General features: G+C 53.4%; 1 protein-coding gene and 1 long non-coding RNA gene across 2 annotated transcripts; one reads left to right on the top strand and one right to left on the bottom strand.

The window, feature by feature from the left end:
* Positions 1 to 2979: 2979 nt before the first annotated feature.
* Positions 2980 to 11276, bottom strand: LOC146592586 (uncharacterized). Its single transcript, XR_014896559.1, has 3 exons — positions 11155 to 11276; positions 5014 to 5203; positions 2980 to 3192 (listed from the first exon to the last, which is right to left on the bottom strand). It is a non-coding gene; the product is annotated as an uncharacterized LOC146592586 (long non-coding RNA).
* A 4702-nt stretch (positions 11277 to 15978) lies between these two features.
* CLDN23 (claudin 23) lies at positions 15979 to 16827 on the top strand. The gene has a single exon (XM_085310813.1). The coding sequence runs from the start codon at positions 16126 to 16128 to the stop codon at positions 16825 to 16827; it is 702 nt and encodes a 233-aa protein (XP_085166939.1). The 5' UTR covers positions 15979 to 16125.
* Positions 16828 to 17568: the final 741 nt, after the last annotated feature.

Genomic DNA, 17568 nt, shown 5'->3' with positions numbered 1-17568 from the left:
TGGGGGCCTGGAGCAAACAGGTAGCGAGCAGGGATACAAAAGCATCCTCTGCCTCCAGCAGCAAAGCCAGGGTTTCTCCTGTCCCTCCTCAAGCTGCCGTGCTGGATGGTGTCCGGCAAAGGCAGCCCCTGCGCCGACGCCTGGCACGCGGGAGCAAAGCGAGACGGGCAGAGAGGGCCCGTGGGYCGAGGGGGGAGCCACGTGCCGGGCCAGCTGTTTCATCCACCTCCGCCTCCAAGGAACTCGCAGGAGGCTGCTTCCCGCCCCATCGGCGCTGCGGGGGGACCTGCGGACGCTTGGCTCCTGGCCTCGCCTCCCTGCCTGGTCTGGGAGGCATCGCTAGGCAAGTCTGACGGGAGGGGTGGTGGCTTTGGACAGACCGTTTCAAACAAAGCTTGGGTGATGCAGTGAGGCAATGAACTTCCCAGACAAAGGAAAAGGCTAAATCATGCATTTCTCTGCCCAGTGGACCAAAAAAAAAAAAAAGAAACAAAATCACTCCCTCTCCAGAAAACGAGGCTGAGGGACCCGACACGAGTCTGCAGGACTCACAAGGTGGTGGCGAACTTGGAGAAAATGGATCCAGCAGAGAGCCGGCCTCTCCCTCCATGCAAGCAGACACTACGAGACAATTTTGCCCGAGGATGCCGCTAGAAGGAGAACGAGGGTGTCCCTGCCCCCTTGCCTCCCACCGCAGCCCTCTCCTCCCCGCGACAAAGTGGAAACCCTGGGTACCAGCCAACAGAGGGCTGATGTGACCCCTGGTATAACCCCCAGGAGACCCGCACCAAGCCCGGACTCTTGGCCCTTCCTTCAAAAGAAGGAATAAGAACCTAGATAAATGTCGCGGGCGCCTCCGAACTGCATCCCCCGAGGAGCCTGACGCCCCCGGGCGAAACTGCCCCCGCGAGAGGTGCCCTGGGCGAGCAGCTGCAGAGGCGGCCRCATCCAGGGCCCGCGGAGGCGCTCGCTCGCCTCGTCTCCCCACCCCACCACCACCACCCCCGCCCCGCACCCTCTTTTTTTTTTTTAATTACTTGCCCGTCAAGAACGGACTTGCCGCCGCCTCGCAGCCTCCCGAAAGGGAGGTTGGCGTTAAACCCGTCACCCGAAACTGCCTCGCGGAGGCAGCCAGCGCCCATCTCCCCGCCGGGGGGTGGTCAGGGGGGTGTCCCAGCCGCACAGCGTCCGGCCAGGCATCCTCTCAGCCCTCCGCTCGCCCCCGCGGCAGCCGCACGCTTCGCCTTTTTAACGAGCGCCGAGAAAAAACCGCAGCCGAGAGCTGCCACTCAGGGCCTCTCTTCGACACCAAGATGTCTCTGTGCATTAATGATCTCTTCCGAAAGCCCTCCGTTGCACGCGTGCCCACCAACACACACACACACACACACACACACACACGGATGCTTTTCAGAAGGGAACTGCGATTCATCTGAGATGCGAAACAGCCCGGTAAAATTTTAATACAGCCTGAACATGATGTGAGAGCACTCGAGTGTCTTCTAAGCAGCCTGCCTGTCTCTAGCAGCTGCTTTGAAGGCGAGAGCGCTTCAGCACCACGTGAAGAGCTTCAAAGGGAATATTTGGGATTGATTTCGCCGTGACTCGGGGAAGACAGCAAACGTTCAGACGCAGTTTCCTCGGAGGATGAGCGCGAGTAGAGAAACGCGCCGGCTCTCCCCCCTCTCCCTGGTGCAGCTTGGTCCGGCCAGGCCGCGTGGAAGGGATTGGGAGACCCGGAGCTGCACGTGGCCTGGACCGTGGGCTTGGGTACCCTACCGGGTGCTGTGACCTGTGTCCCATCTCCTCAGGCTCTCGTGCGGAAGAGGTTCCCAGCTGCCCGGTCACACCGCGTGTCGTTGGTCCCGTCATCCGCTATGATTTCAAGAGCTGGAAAGGGAGGGGAGAGTGTTCCCCGTACCCAAGGATATGCGCATTGATAGGAGAAGTATGAAAAATAAGGCAAAGCGCTTGGGTTAGCCCAAACAGAAAGAGATGCTGATAGCACCCAAGGACTCCTCTGTGGCCAGGATGGGTAAACAAGAGGGAGACAAAAATCAGTGTCCTAGCAAACAAGACTAGGAGATGACAGTGGTGTGAAACAGCAGGGGCAGAAAGGGGGGATTTCCCAAGGAGAGGCTTCGCAGGCTCCCAGGAGCTCAGCCAACAAATATCACTTAACTGTTTGCTGCCCTGCAGCATCACACACTGTTCATCGACTCCTTGGGCCTGTCCAGATGCACCGACACCACAACATGGCCCTCACGCAGGGGAATGTTCTGGCCCTGGAGGCCCTTGAGCACAGCTTAAGAACATCAACGGCCAAAGTAAGGAGCTGAGCCCCACTTTTCCAGGCACCTTGTCACAGGCCAGACCTTCGTGCTCTGGTACCATCTCTGGTCACACACCACAGGCTAAACATCAACTGAAAGCCTCTTGTCTTGAGTGGCAAGGGCCTGCCAGGGTGCTGAGCAGCTCCAACGACTCCTTCCCAGAACATGGGTCCCCATTCACCTGCCAAGCCAGCCCAGGCAGTGCATGTCAGCCTAAGGCTGCGAGAAGGGCTTTGGAAAGGTGCAGGATGCAACCTTCCATGTCCTGCACCATTAGACAAGGGAAGACAGAGCCACTAAGAGGAGTGTAGAGTAGGGTTTGAGTCAATAAACCCCCCTGGGCCATTGCAGCATTTTTCTCTGCAAATTATGCAACCTGCAAAAGGAATTTGCCTCCTGGGCCACCACGAATAGGACTTTGAAAGGCAGGAATGCCTCTCTGGAAAGTTTAAAAGTAAATCACAACACTACCCCCCCTCCCCCGTGTAGATATTCACTCCTCCATGAGCTGCCCCCAGCCTACAAAATCCCCAAAGGGAGCTTACTTTGGGGGAAACCAGTAGATTTCAGAGAAAACTGTAACCACAAGAGAACTGGCACACACCCTTCCCAGGACATTTTCTGAACGAGAACTYTCAAAGGCCCCTTAGCCTCCAGGAGGCTCTTCTCTAGAAAGAGATTGGCAAAGTGCCCAGGCTAAAGAAGCTTCTTACATCCAGTGCGCTCTCTCCCAGTTGCAGCGAGATGCCAAAGCGACCCATTTGCTTACTCGGTGCCCGTCGCTCCTAAAAGTTTGCCGCCTGCAGTGCCTCACAGGAGACTGGAGGCAATTCAATGCAAATCATGTCTTCAGTGCAATCTAAGAAAACAGCAAAACACAGTTAGCTAATGGGCATGCCTTGCGTCTAGGCAGACACACCCGCGAGCACAGGCATGCCTGCGAGGAGATGCCAGCGGTTCCATGTGCTCGCTCCCTTTACGTTTTAAAGCCATCTTCTGCAGCTCTGGCCCCTTGCAGTGGAGACCCACACGTGCCCCGGACCCAGCCAGGCAGAGCCAGGCTGCTGGGGAGCCTTTAAGCAAAGGGAGCGACAGAGCAGACCAGCTGGACGGTCCCAAAAGCCATTTGGGACCTATCGGCCGTAACATCTACAGGCTTTCTGTTGCAGAGGGTGTGATGGATGACGGACAACATGCACGGTTGGTCCGCACCGATATAGCCTCCAGCGACTTGCAAGGCTTCTTGGACCAAAGTTGGTGTCTTTGGATGTAATRCTCCCAGATCCCTCTTCTGTGAATGTTTCTAATGTCCCTGTAATGCATGTAAGTTTTCACCCTCTGCAGTATCCTGCAGTATGTAATTCTGCAGCTCGGTCCTGGGTCGGGTGAAAAAAACATCTCTTTTGGCTTGTTTTGAACCTGGCACCCGCTGGCTTTATTCAATACCTCCTAGGTCTTGTGGTGTAAGGGCAGTGCACGCTCATTCCCTCTCCTTTCTCACGCTGCACCTCAGGAATCTGTTTTCTTCTTTCCAGGCACAGGACAGGGCTGTCTGTGCTGTGTGTGTGTGCGTGAGGTGTGTTCACACCCTAAACAAAGCAGCAGCTCAGCACAAACAGTGTGCAAGGGTGAGACAAGGCACCAGGCATCCAAATAATGCTGATGAGAAGGCTGGTTTACAACCGGAGTGCAACACTGCCTGTCCCGTATTTCGGCGACACCGTGGTGGATACCGCCCGCAGAGAAAGCCCACGCAGAGCATGGCAAAAGCCTCCTCAACCCTGAAAYAGGGCAAGAACAGGAGACACGAGCTCCATCACCCCTAGAAAGGCTGAAATGCCAAGGTCCGGTGTCAGGTCATAACATGAAGCAGGCAGACACCGCCGGAGCGGAGCAGTAGCAGAAAAAACCATGGAGGTGCGGAGTGGATGTGCAGCATGTTTATGTGCCATCCCCCTCCCCAAGRGTTGTTTTTACTAAAATAAGATTCGAGCTTCTCAAGAGCAGCACCAGCAATCCCAGCTCCCTCTGATATTTCATCACTGGGTCATGATTTACAGAGCAGTCTAGAAGTGACTCTATCCAAGGTAAAAAAAGAGCAGAAATGTCACCTCACGGGTCAGAACTGGCTCCTGTTTGGTTTTGTAACTGCAGCTGTCACCAAGCCGGATGTCTTTTTGAAAGGTCTGCCCCACAAGGGAAGGCCCATCGGCACATCATTGGGCTGCAGACATGAGTCACCCAGTGAAATTCTACGTCTGGAGTTATGCAAGGTTCAAAGGGCTGTTAGCAAAGATCCGCTCTGTAACCTAACCYATGCCTCCACGTTGCTTTCAAAAAATATTGTATGAGAAAATATCCTCAAAGCACATCAATATCACAAACTACCAGCAGATGATCTTATCTTTATGATAAGACTTTCCTTAGAGAAAATAGAAGGTGGAATATTTTTTGCGGTGAAAAATAGAAAAAGTCTAGCGATAACTCTTCAGAAGATCGTGGGGCTGCTTCCAAGTTTGAAAGACTCTCAGGTTACAGATATTATATACCCACTGCACATAGGAGCCCTGGTTGCAGACCACTGAGGAACGTGYTGGACAAACTTGGGACCAAAAGGGAACCTCTGCCATAAAAACCCCACCATTACCTTTAAAAGCAAGTATTGGGGATGGATACAGACCTCTTCCCAGTTTTCAGGAAAAGCTAAGTTTGTAGCTGCTGGGTTTGTCTTCTACCTCTGTTGGCCTACAGTGACTGCATCCCTCTGAGACAGGCCAAGGTGGGTCCCAGAGCAGCGGTATACACTGTGGGTAGAAAATTTTCAGAGGAGCCAAGAGAGCTGGAATTCRTCCTCTGAGTAAGACGAGCTCCTAGGGAATAAGTTTAGCAGATGTTTTAGGTGACTCACTGTCTTCTGATAACTGCCCAGCTCCTGAGGCATTGCTAGCATGCAAAAACAAAGGTTGAATCAGGGGTGGGGGAAAGAGTATCAGCAGCAGTTAGCAAAGACATGCAAATGTTTATTCAGGGCCCAAGCTGTAAATCACCACTGTTTCCCAAAGTCTTCACTGAACATCCTGGAAAATCTGTGTCGTCTTTGCTACCAGATTTGGGGCTGTGCCTTGGGAGTATGCCTTGGGAGCGGCATCCTTACTTCATCCCTCAAAGGCAGACCGCAGGGTAAAAGGCTGGAAGAGCCACGCTGAGCCATCTGCATGCAGCACTTCCTGCCTGCCCTCCAAAAGCATGCCCAAAGGTGAGCCCTCTGCACCAGGCAGCAAGAGGTGAGGTTTTGCTGGTGCTGCCTGAATCATCTGGGGTGCCTCCAAAAGATGGGAGGGCCTTTTCTTCCATCTTCTACAGGCCTCCAAGACATATCTACAGATTCTTCGCACTTGGGTTCTCCACTAGGCACCTAATCTACGGTAATTTCCTCTTCTCTGCAACTGCCAAGAGTATTCAACGTGTTAGGGGACCCAGAGGTTACTTCGGGGAGGTCAGATAAATGGCAAGAGGATGAAAGGAGGGGTAGGGAACGCAGCGCCAGCACACAGCTACATAACCATTAGCTTCCCGCTTAAAACCAGAGATCAGACATTTGTCACGGAAGGAAAAAGAGCAGAAAACTCTTAGGACGTAGCGAAACAGCTCAGCGGCCTTGCATATGTACCAAGGGAAACTTTGCAATTACACCTCATTCTGATTACTGCTGTGGCAGCAAGGAGGGCAAAACAACAGAACAAGCAACAGCACCCTGAATACAACTAGTGTTTGCCACGGGAAAGGACGCAAGCATTCTCAGCGCTGGCTATTAAATCCCAACTGCTGGCACTTGGGGAACTCAGCAATGAAGCTGCAAGTTCAGACATTTCAATGAGGCTATTTCTAATGCAGCGACAGGCCTGAGGGAGGAATGCAAGGTCAGATGTTCTGCACACACTGTGTTTCCATGGTATGTATGGGTAATACGGTGCCATATAACAAGGGGATAACACCTGGCAAGGGAAAAAGAAAGGCAAAGGACATTTGGACTTGTTGTGTCCAAGTGCAATGCAGGTGTGTTCCTGATACAGGGAAATAACCAAGTTCTGGCATATGTTGAACATTTTCTTTTGCAGACCTATGGCAGCACTGGCTGGAAATGACCTCCACGGTTTCTAGTCCAGCCTCCCACTCAGAGCAGGACTATCACCAACGGTGGTTCAGGGCAGCCATTGCTTTGTTTAGGTGAGACTTGGAAACTCCCAGGGATGAGGGGCCCCCACTGCTCTGGGGATTTGCCCAGGGCTGCATCTCCTTCTGAGAGAGAAGTTTTTCCTAATGTACATTCAAAGCTCTCGGTGCTGCAGGAGCAGTTCCTTCAAAGGGGACTTTATAAGTGGGAGTGAGGAGAAGAGAAAACCAGAGGAAGGATCTGGGAATTAGCAAAGCTCAGATGTTTTCAGGTGGCCTTAGACCAAATTGGCTAGCCCTTGCCAATGATCACTTATCAGTGGGAGGACAGCTTATATGCTGAAAAGCTAGTGATGGACGTGAGAAGCGACTATAGGAGGGTGAAGAGGAAGGACTAAGGGGCAGGTAACAACATCACTATCACTCATCCGAGGRAAGCAATGGAAGAAACTGAAGACTTTGATGCCTTTCATGGGTTTAGCCTTCACACAAAATTTGAAYTGATGAGTGAATCTCTCTCCAAAAGGCACCAATTATCCCCCACAAACCACCAAGATAACCAGATAACTAGCTGAGACTTTGCAGTCTCTCTCTCAGCCACCTACAGTTAGTTAACCAAGCCCTTGCCCTGGTGTTTGGCCATGATGATGAACAGAAAAAGGGTTGGGAAATGGGCCAGGGTTGTGAAAGAAGAGGTTCATGAACTTTTCACTAGGTGAAATGTGTGCGAGCTAGCAACGCTCGTTGTCAGAGGAGGAGCCATCTCCAGTTCCCGAGCTCTCCAAGAGCTGCTGCAGGGCTGGAGCAGAACCAAGGAACCAACAAAGTGTAATGTCCATTTAAAGAGGTTAAAGGCAAGTTATGGATCCATAATTCAGTGCCTAGAAAATTAATCTGCACAAAGGATTAATTCAGAGCACCTAGGGGCTAATACGAGGACTAAGAAACAGCCAACTGGGATTTCTCAAGAGCTACTTTGTATCAAATAAGCTTAATTTCCTCTTCAAAGAGCAGGCAGATAAAGGGGGAGCAGCAGATGTGATAAATGTCGACCTCCTTAGAGGTCCTTGTGTTATTCCGTCCAGATTTCTTGTCAGAAAGAGAAATACTGACCAGATGAAAGAGGGATACAAAATTGGTGCAAAAATAGCACCCCAGTCTGGTGTGGAGAGGTATCAGTGGCTTGAAGTCAGATTAGAAGAACATATACAGAAAAGATAAGCAGGAAAAAAGTCCTAGCTTTGGTATTATTCAAAATCTCGGTATTGAAGGCTAGAAGGCGTGCTGCCTTAGAAACGCTGCAACTAACACTGAAGATGAGACCAGAGGAATACCAGAAAGCAAAATTAGAATTCAAAGCGACCTTAAGGACCTGACAAAGAAAGGGTTTGACATCAGACGAAATGCAGCCAAGTCAGATGTAAAGTGCTATGCAATAAGATCAATCTAGCCCAAGGAAAAGGGGATGTGGGATGAAATGGGCCACAAAATAGATGGGGGAGCACAGAGGGAGCAAGCCTTCCTCTAATGGTAGAGAATGATATTCGTCGCTTGCTTCAAGGGTATTTACAACTCTGTTCCCATTCCTGAACAAGCCTCTTCTTAAAAAAAAWTTTAAAAAAAAGAGAAAGAAAGAAAAAGAAAGAAAGAAGGAAAGGAAGGAAAAGGGCTACTGCTTTATTGGAGCAGCTATTTTCAAAGCATGTCTGATACCTCCCAGGTCACCAGGTTGGCAGCGTGGTCTCTACCTCAGGAAATGAGCCCTGTGGCCAGGAAGAAATACAGTGCGAAGTGCTTGGCTCCTGCTAAGGGCCAGGAAAGCAGGAAGAAAGCCAGGTTCTGCAGGAGCTCACGGTACGCTCTCAGCTGAGTCGAGACAGCACGTTATGAAGCAGCTGGAAGTGGCTTCCTCTGGGTGTCCCCCCAAGATCCTGCACCCGACAAGAGCCGATGCAGATGCTGCGTCCTCACCCAGGGGGAGGCATCCACTTCTCTGTCCCCCTACGGCCTGGGCAAGCACCAGGAACCACATCGGTGCCACAGAGGAACTCAAACTTGGGGGGGGGGGCAGTTTTCCATAGCTTTTCCCTGCCCACGACTGCTGTGTCTGCTGGCTCCTYTCTTTCCTGCCTGAGCAGCTGGCACAGGCAGGGGTGGTGGGGACAGGCAGAGAGCCAGGGCAGCTGCTCTCATTAGGGCTTAGACTTAACAAACCTCCACTGGGCTAGGAATAGTGCTGCGTGCCAGGTTTYCCCACGGCACATGGCTAGCAGCCTACGTCAGTTTTCAGAAGAAGCTGCTGCTTCCCAAAGGATGCTGTGACCAGTGAGTGGCAGGCAGGACAGCCCTGGAGAAGGGCAGCCCTCTGGCCGGCTGCAAAGCCTGGCCACCACAGCCAGATCGGTGGGAAAATCCCATCTGAACAGGACATGGGTCAGCAATGTCAGTAAAAACCTCTTCTATCCGCCACCCAGAAACCTCTCCCATCTCCCAGGGCAGGATCGACGAGRCCGCCCCATCCTGGGTGTGGGACTGCCATTCTGCAGCTTGGATATAAAGTCAAGTGCAGATGGTCTTTATAAGTCCTCTGCACTAGCAAAAAAAAAGTTTGATTTATTTCCCATCTCTTTACTGGGGAAATATCCCCAAAGCCCACTCAGCAGCTACCTTTTGGAAGGGTTTCCTAGCTTGGAGAACTCCTGCTCTGCCATATGTCTTTTCCTCTGCTGCAGCTGATTCATTCCTGACCTCTCACTCCCTCCCCAAGGCCACAGCCCTCCAGTGTCCATGTCCTGCCGCCTCCACTCGATGAGGCGCTGAGGCACAGCGTGCCCAGCATACGCAGAGGATCCGCAGCCCTCGCAGGGGTCTGACCCATCACCCTGCGTTCACAGGCTGAGAGGAAGAGGGTACTGCTCCAGTCCAACCTCCTCAAAAACCATCAGGCCATCTGGCTTCCTCGCTCTCTAGTCTCCAGTCATTACCCAGCAATTTCCAGGGCTTTAACCTGAGCGATGGCTCTGGTGAGCCATCGTGGATGCATCAGCGGCTGTGTGCAGTGATGTTGGGCTTTGTCTTCGCACAGACACCTCCCCCCAGCTCCCACTCCCCCTCCGCCCCCCCACCTCCAGTCTGCTCTTCCAACATGCCTGGCAATTTTCCCTGCCTCCCAAAGCTTCASGATAAAGCTTTGATGAGCATGGGTAATTTATTGCTATTGTCTAGAGAAGCATACCAGGTGTGACATGCAGTTTTAAAATGCTTTCTCTTGGTGCTCACACTTGACACTCCTCTGAAGTAGCTGTTTTTCCAAGACATCTCATTTACTTCCTTGTTTCCTTGCTGATAAGCAGCCACATCCCAAAACATTTGGCTTGCAGTGATGTCTCCCTAATCATCTGTCCTGTTACGCCGCCCTTGGCTTTGTATCTGATGTCCCGTAACCTACGGCACATTGCCATAGCACTGGTTGTCGCAAGTGGATCTTCTGCTTGAATTTCATCCCTGCAAAGCACAGGAAATTGCTGGCTCCAGCACCCCCAGAAAGAGCCTGCTGCTCTGAGAAACCTTGCCAAGATGTTCTCATCTCTCACCTGACCTGCTGCTTCGGCCAGATAATCACCAACACTATGTCAGGGTGGCTGATGATTTTTTTAACCTGAAGCTTGGAAACTCCTTAAGATAGAGACATAACCACCTCTCTGGGATCTGTCTCAGGGCTGCACCTTCTCCCAGGAAGGAAAAACATCTGCCTCCTTGGGTATTTCTTAGGCTTATGTCAAGACTCCCAAGCTTTAGATGACCCTGGTTCAGTTACGCCAAAGGCTGCCATCTCTCCTGCCCCRTGCCAGGCTTTCTCAGGGGTGTGTCTGTCCCCTCCGAGACAGCAGAGAATGGGAAAAGGAGACTTCGGGGCCTGGATTACTSGAACCTCTATGCTGATCGAGTGGAACATGAGCTGGGAGACAGGTCACACAGCAGAGTTCATTTGTGCAGGGAGCCAGTGAGGGATGTGGGGGCTGAGGAGTGCCACCACTCTACCACTGCCATGGTCCAGTCCAGCATCTGGGAGAGGTGCTCATGCCAAAGTGCTGGACAGCTGCACTGCAGCAGAAAGCCTGAGGTATGGGGTCCCCAGGTCAAACTCTGCTTTGCTTGTACCTGTRCTTCACATGCTCTGCGGTTGGTGATTTCACCAACATTTCCATGCCAAAACCCATTAGTTTTGTCTCCACTGGAGTACTGACTACTGAGAAAGTATGCATTGATGGTATCAAGACAGCACATTGAAGGTGTGCCATACTGCATGGGGCTGACACCTTGCCAAGAAAACAAATATTTTCCCTTAATTTGAATAGCTTCTCTGACTGACTTGGAAGAGTCCCGTGCTTTCCTCCAAAGAGGGCAGGATCCTCCTGCAGAGAAAGCCTTTGCTCTTCAAACGCAAAGTTGGACTGTCTACTGACCTGCAAATAATGTGAGAGCRAGATGCAACTATCCTTCCAGGTCAAAACATCCATGGAGATTTCAAATATGGTGTGGGGATTTCATCTGGTCAAGACAGAGGTCCCTTCCCACCCATGTGCTAATCCATCCAATCTCAAAATAAAACTCCCATAAACTAGCTGTATGACTGTTTCTCACTCACCAGAACGGACCTGGAGCAAAGCCGTCTCCCCCTTCCCCAGAGGTTTCTCACAAGGAAAGGTTTAAGCAAGTCTTTTCTCGTGCAGCCTTAGCCATGCCTCCAGAGGTGTGACCCACAGAGAGCTGCCCAGACTCCTAGAAAATACGTAAAGGCACAGTCACAAGCCGAGCTTTGGATTTAGACCTTTTGCCCAAGGACAGAGCAAAGTATGTGCAGGTGAGTCACATTTACAGCAACCAGATGAACCCCGACACCAAGTATTGTTTTTGCCTTACAAGTTGCAACAAGTTCAGTGCCCACATGCACTGGCATTGCCTTTTGCTTCCAGGCTGCCTGGCCCAGGAGCTGCACAACCTGTGATTTCCACAGMCAGATATAGGTCTAACCACTGTCTTCTCCATGTCTGAAAGGAGGTGCTGAATCCAGCAGCATGTTAGGCATCTCCAAAACCTAGCACATGAGCTTCGTGTCCAAACCACTCCCAACCACTTCAGGACTGGGTTAACCACAAACAGAAATGGCTGCAAAAATGCTTTTTATATCATTCTCTGAACTGAAAGCAAAGGCTTAGAAGAGGCGCTGGACAATCTGGCAAGTTCAAATGCAGCAATTTGGAAGTGAGAGAGTTTAACAGATGAGTGAATACCTGGAGGGCATCTAATAACACTTTCAACAACTCATTCCCAYGATCTAGCTTGAATATTTCTCTGAGTAACAGCTGTGCTGCAGAAACAGAGCAGAAACCTTGGCATTTGCTGATAAGTTTACTGCTCCCTGCAGGCATTATGGGATGCTGCCCCCAAATTCTTGGGTGTGTGTGGTGCCATGATGCCAAGCTTTGAGCACGGGGAACAGCTGGGACTCCCGTAGACTGTGGCCCTGAGCATGATAAGCCACTGCTGGGTGACAGCCCTGGAGGGAGATCCATCAGCACAGGACTTGCAAGCCCTCACACACCTGATACGGCCCTTCGTGTCTCATAACCCCTATGATGGGCACCCTCAGGGCTGCCATCACCACCCCTGCCAGTCTTGAGGGTGCCAGATCAACAGCAGCCATCTCCAGTGCCTGAGCTCTGGGGAGGACACGCGGTCGCCTGCTCCGTGTTCAGCTGGTGAGGAGGGACTGAGGGCTTTGTCTCACCTAGGGGCTGGTCTTCCATGTCCCAGCACCCAGCACGCACAAAGGCAACAGTGTGCCTCAGGAGGAAGTTGGCAGCCAGGCTGAGAGAAGCTGATTGCAATCGCAGCTGTTTGCACAATGCGGAGCGTGTCCTGGCTACAGCCGCATGCTGCCTGGACCATGGCTCCAAAGCAAGGAGAAGATGATGGGAAACCCTTGCTTTGCACTCCTAAAAACACCCCCCCCCCCCGCTCAAAATCCTAGAAGAAAAGCAGCAAAAGGGAGCTGACAAGTCCTTCAATCTAGACACTTGTTTAAGGAAACTTCCCTGTAAGATGGAGACTGCAGAGGGGCTTAGAAAACGAGGCCTCAAGCTGAGCCACTAAGCATGTGCTGTATGAGCCATCCTGTTTTACTCCTTGCCTGCAGAGATTCAGGGTTTTAGCAGAGAGGTAAATCCAAGATAGCCAGGAGTCCCATCCAAGGATCCTCAAGGAGACCCAACTCCTATTCCCAGCTGGTTCTCCTTCCCAAAGCAGGCAGGTCACGAGGAGCTGCCAGCGTCTGCAAGCCCTCACAAAATCTCCTAAAGAGAAAGAGAGAGAGAGCAGGTGAAGGACACACGGCCAGGAGCAAGTGCTGTGCCCAGCAGGCACTCGCCGGGCACAAGGCAGCCCAGAGGAGCACAGAGCCCGAGCTGGCATTTGTCACGCCTGCAGACGAGACGTCACGTGGCTCAGCATTCAGCCATGGGCCGAGGCCGCTTTGAACCCAAGAAGCTCTCAGGTGGCTCGGGAACGATACAACCGGCCTCACGCGGGGGGATCCAGCCTGCGCGGGACGGGCGCTGAGGCGGCTCGGGCTTGCGGAGCCCCGCTATCTCGCTATGCGCAACACAGGCAGATCCCCAGGGTCAGTGGGATGTAAACAGGAATTGCCAGCTGCAGGCTCTGGCTAAACAACCCTGGCCCCAGCTGCTCCCGGCACAGCAAACAGGATGCTCAGAGGTCCTGCCGCTGATGAAGGAGATGATGGGCCCCAAGGGGAAGGTGGAGCAAGCAGCCTCATCATGAGGACAGGACTCTCCCATTCTAGTGTCACGGACTCAGCAGGAGGACTGAGCTGAGGACCACTAATCCCTGCCTACCCCATTCGCCTAGTTATGCTGACGGTCCCAAGGGTCACCAGAGGAAGCTTTGGAGACTGTTGAGTGTGTGTTTTCCCCAGCTGCAGCCATTTGCGGAGTATCAGGCAAGGTCCCGTTTGCATGATAAGGATGCAATCTAAGAGCCACTGATAGCCACTTGCCACCAGCAGCCAGAAGCAGACACCTAGAGGGGCCAAGAAGAGGGTTAACACACAGCAATACTGCCCCAAATGGGTTCAGTGAGGTGATATCTGAGGCTGGAAGTAGCAACCCCACACATAATAGCCCATCATGGATTTCTGCCCCCAGCCCCCTCAGGAATCAGTCCCTTGCTCTGACCATCCTGGCCTGGATCTTTTCTAGTTCCCTTTCAGTCAAGGCCTCCCTCCTCCTGCTCCAATTTACAAAGTAGGGTTGAAAGAAAGAGGTAAGCACGCCAACTAGAACATGTCTGGACAAAGTTTCCATCACTTTCTTAAAGAGATGGCTTTTGCCAAGGTAGGAAAAAATAAGTCACAGCCCTGAAGAAGTAGGAAACACCAAGTAAGGTAGTTCTCCCCACCCAGCAGCCAGGGAAATGTGGGAAGGAAGGCAGCTCCAGCCAGCCCACGTTATCTCTAAGACCAGATGGCTTTAAACGCTTCCCCAGAGCTTGGAAAAGGCCAGGCTCTGCTTTGAATTGCTTTTCACACCAACTCATTAAAAAAAAGTAAAAGGGAAGAAATGAACAATCTACAACTTCGTGGCATTGGGAAACAGCTCTGCTAATCCTATTTCCTTCCCTGAGCTTAGTCAGAGCAGGTCATCAAGCATCGGGGCCAAATCACCTAATCTGCTTATTGTTACCCTGCAATAAGGAGCCTAGACACCAGGCCAAAGGGGAGAAACACCCTCCTGTAGTTATTTATAAACCAGGCTGGCCCAGGTTGTTAAACCTGATGCTGGTGCTGCCTTGCAGAGCTCCCAGTGCCTGGCATCTGCTCGTCCTCCCCAGGCAGGGGAGCCGAGCCATGCCCACCTGCCAAACCCAGGCTGGCGGGCTAAGGTGAAGAGGGGCAGAGCATCTCTGGAGGAGCAGGCGAGAGGAGCCGGAGAGAAACACAGCACTGACCAGCCCTCGCGTATGGTGCTTGGGCTCACTGTGCCAGTTGGTTGGCTACCAGCCCCTTCGCTTCACCTCCGGACTTGCAGAGGTAGAGCATCTTCTCAAAGCCAACTTGCACACCAGGTCCGAGGGGAAAGAGAAAACCAACCTCCTGCAAAAGTCGTGATTAGAAGATTTGAAGCCATTTCCTATTTTGGTACCTGCTCCCCTCAGGGGGTCATGGGACTGAAGGCAGCCTTGCAGGGCAACGCATCAGGCAGGTGGCATCTGGCTGGACGAGTGGCTCCAAGTGCAGTGATGGATGGCTTGACATGAGGTGAGCATCTGGCGTAGCATATAAGTTAAACAAGTTAAAGCCATGGGAAGGGAAACAACAACTCCTGGCTTATTTTCTCATGAAGGCTCGAGTGATTTGGCACCCACAAATCCAACAGGCTCCTGAAACTCTTGGGGAATAGCTGTAAGACAGAGGATTTGGGAAAGGCATTGAAGAGTAGCAGGTCCAGCACACACACACCCAGCCCTTGATGCAGCTAAGGCTGCACAGCCACCAGTGCGTAGATGCTGCGTGGCTTGCATTAATTATCCTGGATTAACCTGTAGAAGATGCTGCCCTCTTTTGGGCCCGGCACAACCAGCAGAAATTCAGAGAAATTTGGAGAGGCCCAAGGCTGGGGCTTTCACAGGTTGAAGAAAAAAAACCCACATAAGGGCCCTTAAAATGTGATAACTTACCTACATCTCTCTCTGTGGACATCCTAGGACCATTTCTAGCTGAGAGCTGGGCTGCTGCAACCACGGATAGCTTCTGAATGCAGCCTGGGAGGGGACTGAGCTCAGTTATGTCCCCCAAGTTTGGGGAAATTCTGGCTGGGCTAAGGAGTGAGGAAGTGAAGAGCAAACGGCTGTGAAGGTCCCTTGGGCCTGGGGAGGCCCACAGGGACCTCACCAGTGTTGAGTGCTGCCAGTATTTCATCTTAATTAATGATTGTCATAAATTAATTCAACCGAAGTTGATTAAATTAAATTTGAATTTATTTTAAGTTCAAACGTATTAACGTATTCAGATGTAATCAAGTGTATTAATTTGAAGTTCAATGTATTAAATAACAGAGGGGCTCTGTTTTGCCAGCAGGGAGGAGGTGGGACAGAGCACGCGCAAGCTCCCAGGGGACTCTGAGAGGTCCCAGGACCGGCTGCAGCCCTGGGGTTGCTGCCTGTCCCGAGGACCCTGCGAGGAGACGGCGGGGACCAAATCTCTGCTGGCTCCCGCACGCCCTTGGGTGCTGCCGCTCRCGGTGGCCGGGCCGGGTGCCAGCCCATCCAGCCGGCACTGAGCTCCTCCCCGGCCACACTTCCTCCTGCCGCCGGGCACCTCCCCGCAACCTTGGCCGCCGGACGTGGTGCCTGCTCGGTACACCTGCCCGCCTTCCCGGGGTCCTGAACGGCTGCATCGCCGGGGGGTGCCGCTGCCAGCGCTGAGCACCATCCCTTCTTCCCTGGGCGCCGGGAGCGACCCCTTCCCCGTGCTTCCCCGGCCAAGCAGGCTTTGGAAACCTGCCATCTGCACCRGAGCTGCTTTACCTGCCTCCCAGGCATGCGGACGCCGGCGGTGATGATCGTGGGGCTGGTGCTGTGCCCCTGCGGGCTGCTGCTGACTTTCACGGGCACGCTGGCGCCCAACTGGAGGCAGGTGAGCCGTATCCCCGACCAGCCCACCGACGTGGTGCTGGAGCAGGGCATCTGGGACGTGTGCAGCGAGCGGCAGAGCAGCCACGTGCGCCACTGCGGGCAGGCTGACGAGCTGGGCTACTTCGAGCAGATGGCCGTGCAGGTGGCCCGGGGGCTGATGCCTGCCTCGCTGGTGCTCACCCTCCTGGGCTTGGTGGTGGCCGCCCTGGGGGTGCGCTGCTGGCGGCAGGAGCCACAGCACGCACTAGCTGGGGTGGCGGGGCTCATGCTGCTCCTCTCCGGGCTGCTGAGCCTCATACCCACCTCTTGGTACACCCACGAGCTGTGGGCGCTGCCYGCGCCGGCCAGCAGCACGTTGGCCGTGGGCTACAGCTTGGTGCTGAGCTACTTGGGCAGCTGCCTGGAGATCCTGGGCGGGCTGGCCCTTGCCCTCAGCTTCCACCACTGCTGCCAGGAGCGACGGGCCCTCAAGTCTACCCCCAGCCCCATGCCAGCACCTGRGAGCCACGCCACTGCCAGGGCCTACCACAACCCCGCGGATGTGCTGCAGGACGAGCGAGACGGCCGGAGATGGAGGAGCACCYTGCCTTGTGACTCTGACCTTTAGCCCCGGTGCGGCGGGCAGCAACGGGCACCGGTTTGCCCGCCRGGCACTGAGAGCAGCACAGCTGCCACCTTCCTAGGCCACAGCCTTTGCTGAGGGCACCACAGAGCAGACTGGAAACAGCCCAGGGACCTGGGTTGCATGCCTGCAGCCTCCTTGCAAGCAGGCCACGTTCCAGGATCTGTGACTGCGCCAAAGCTGGGCTGGGTTGGGGACYAGCGCTGGCTCCAGCCTGCCCATCACTTCCACCTGCACAGCTGCGGGTTCATCGCCCTGCAGCGCGCAGCAGCTTGGGCGAAGGCAGCAGCGGCGTTCCCCACGCGAGCAGGGCACAGGTTAGCACCGTGCGGCTTTTCAGGGCTGGGAAGAGGGGAGGGGAGCACCTCCCGCGCACCTCTGCTCAGCTCTGGGCTGTGCGCATACCGAAATAAATGAAGAGGAACGGGTCCTTGCTGTGGGGAGGTGGTCATGGGCTTTCTGCCAGCTAGGCCGGGCTGAGGGCTTGTGGGCAGGGCCAGCCCAGCTCCCCACGCRTCACCTGAAGTGGGAGGGAAAGGTCTGCAAGGGGACAGAGTTTTTTTTTTTGTAGCACCTTCCTAAAGGACTTTTCCCTCCGTGGTCAAAGTCAGCCCAGGAGGTTTCTCCTTCCTCAAGCAGAGCTCTTTCAGGGAGCAAGAGATCACAAAGACAGAGAAAAATAACATACACTTCCCGCTGTGAGGCAGTAAAACTGGTCTCACTGGT

The sequence above is a fragment of the Rhea americana genome, unplaced genomic scaffold, assembly GCF_003343005.1.
Source record: "Rhea americana isolate MKP2758 unplaced genomic scaffold, rheAme1 scaffold_326, whole genome shotgun sequence".
Classification (NCBI taxonomy): domain Eukaryota; kingdom Metazoa; phylum Chordata; class Aves; order Rheiformes; family Rheidae; genus Rhea; species Rhea americana.
This window is presented reverse-complemented; position numbering and strand designations above follow the sequence as displayed.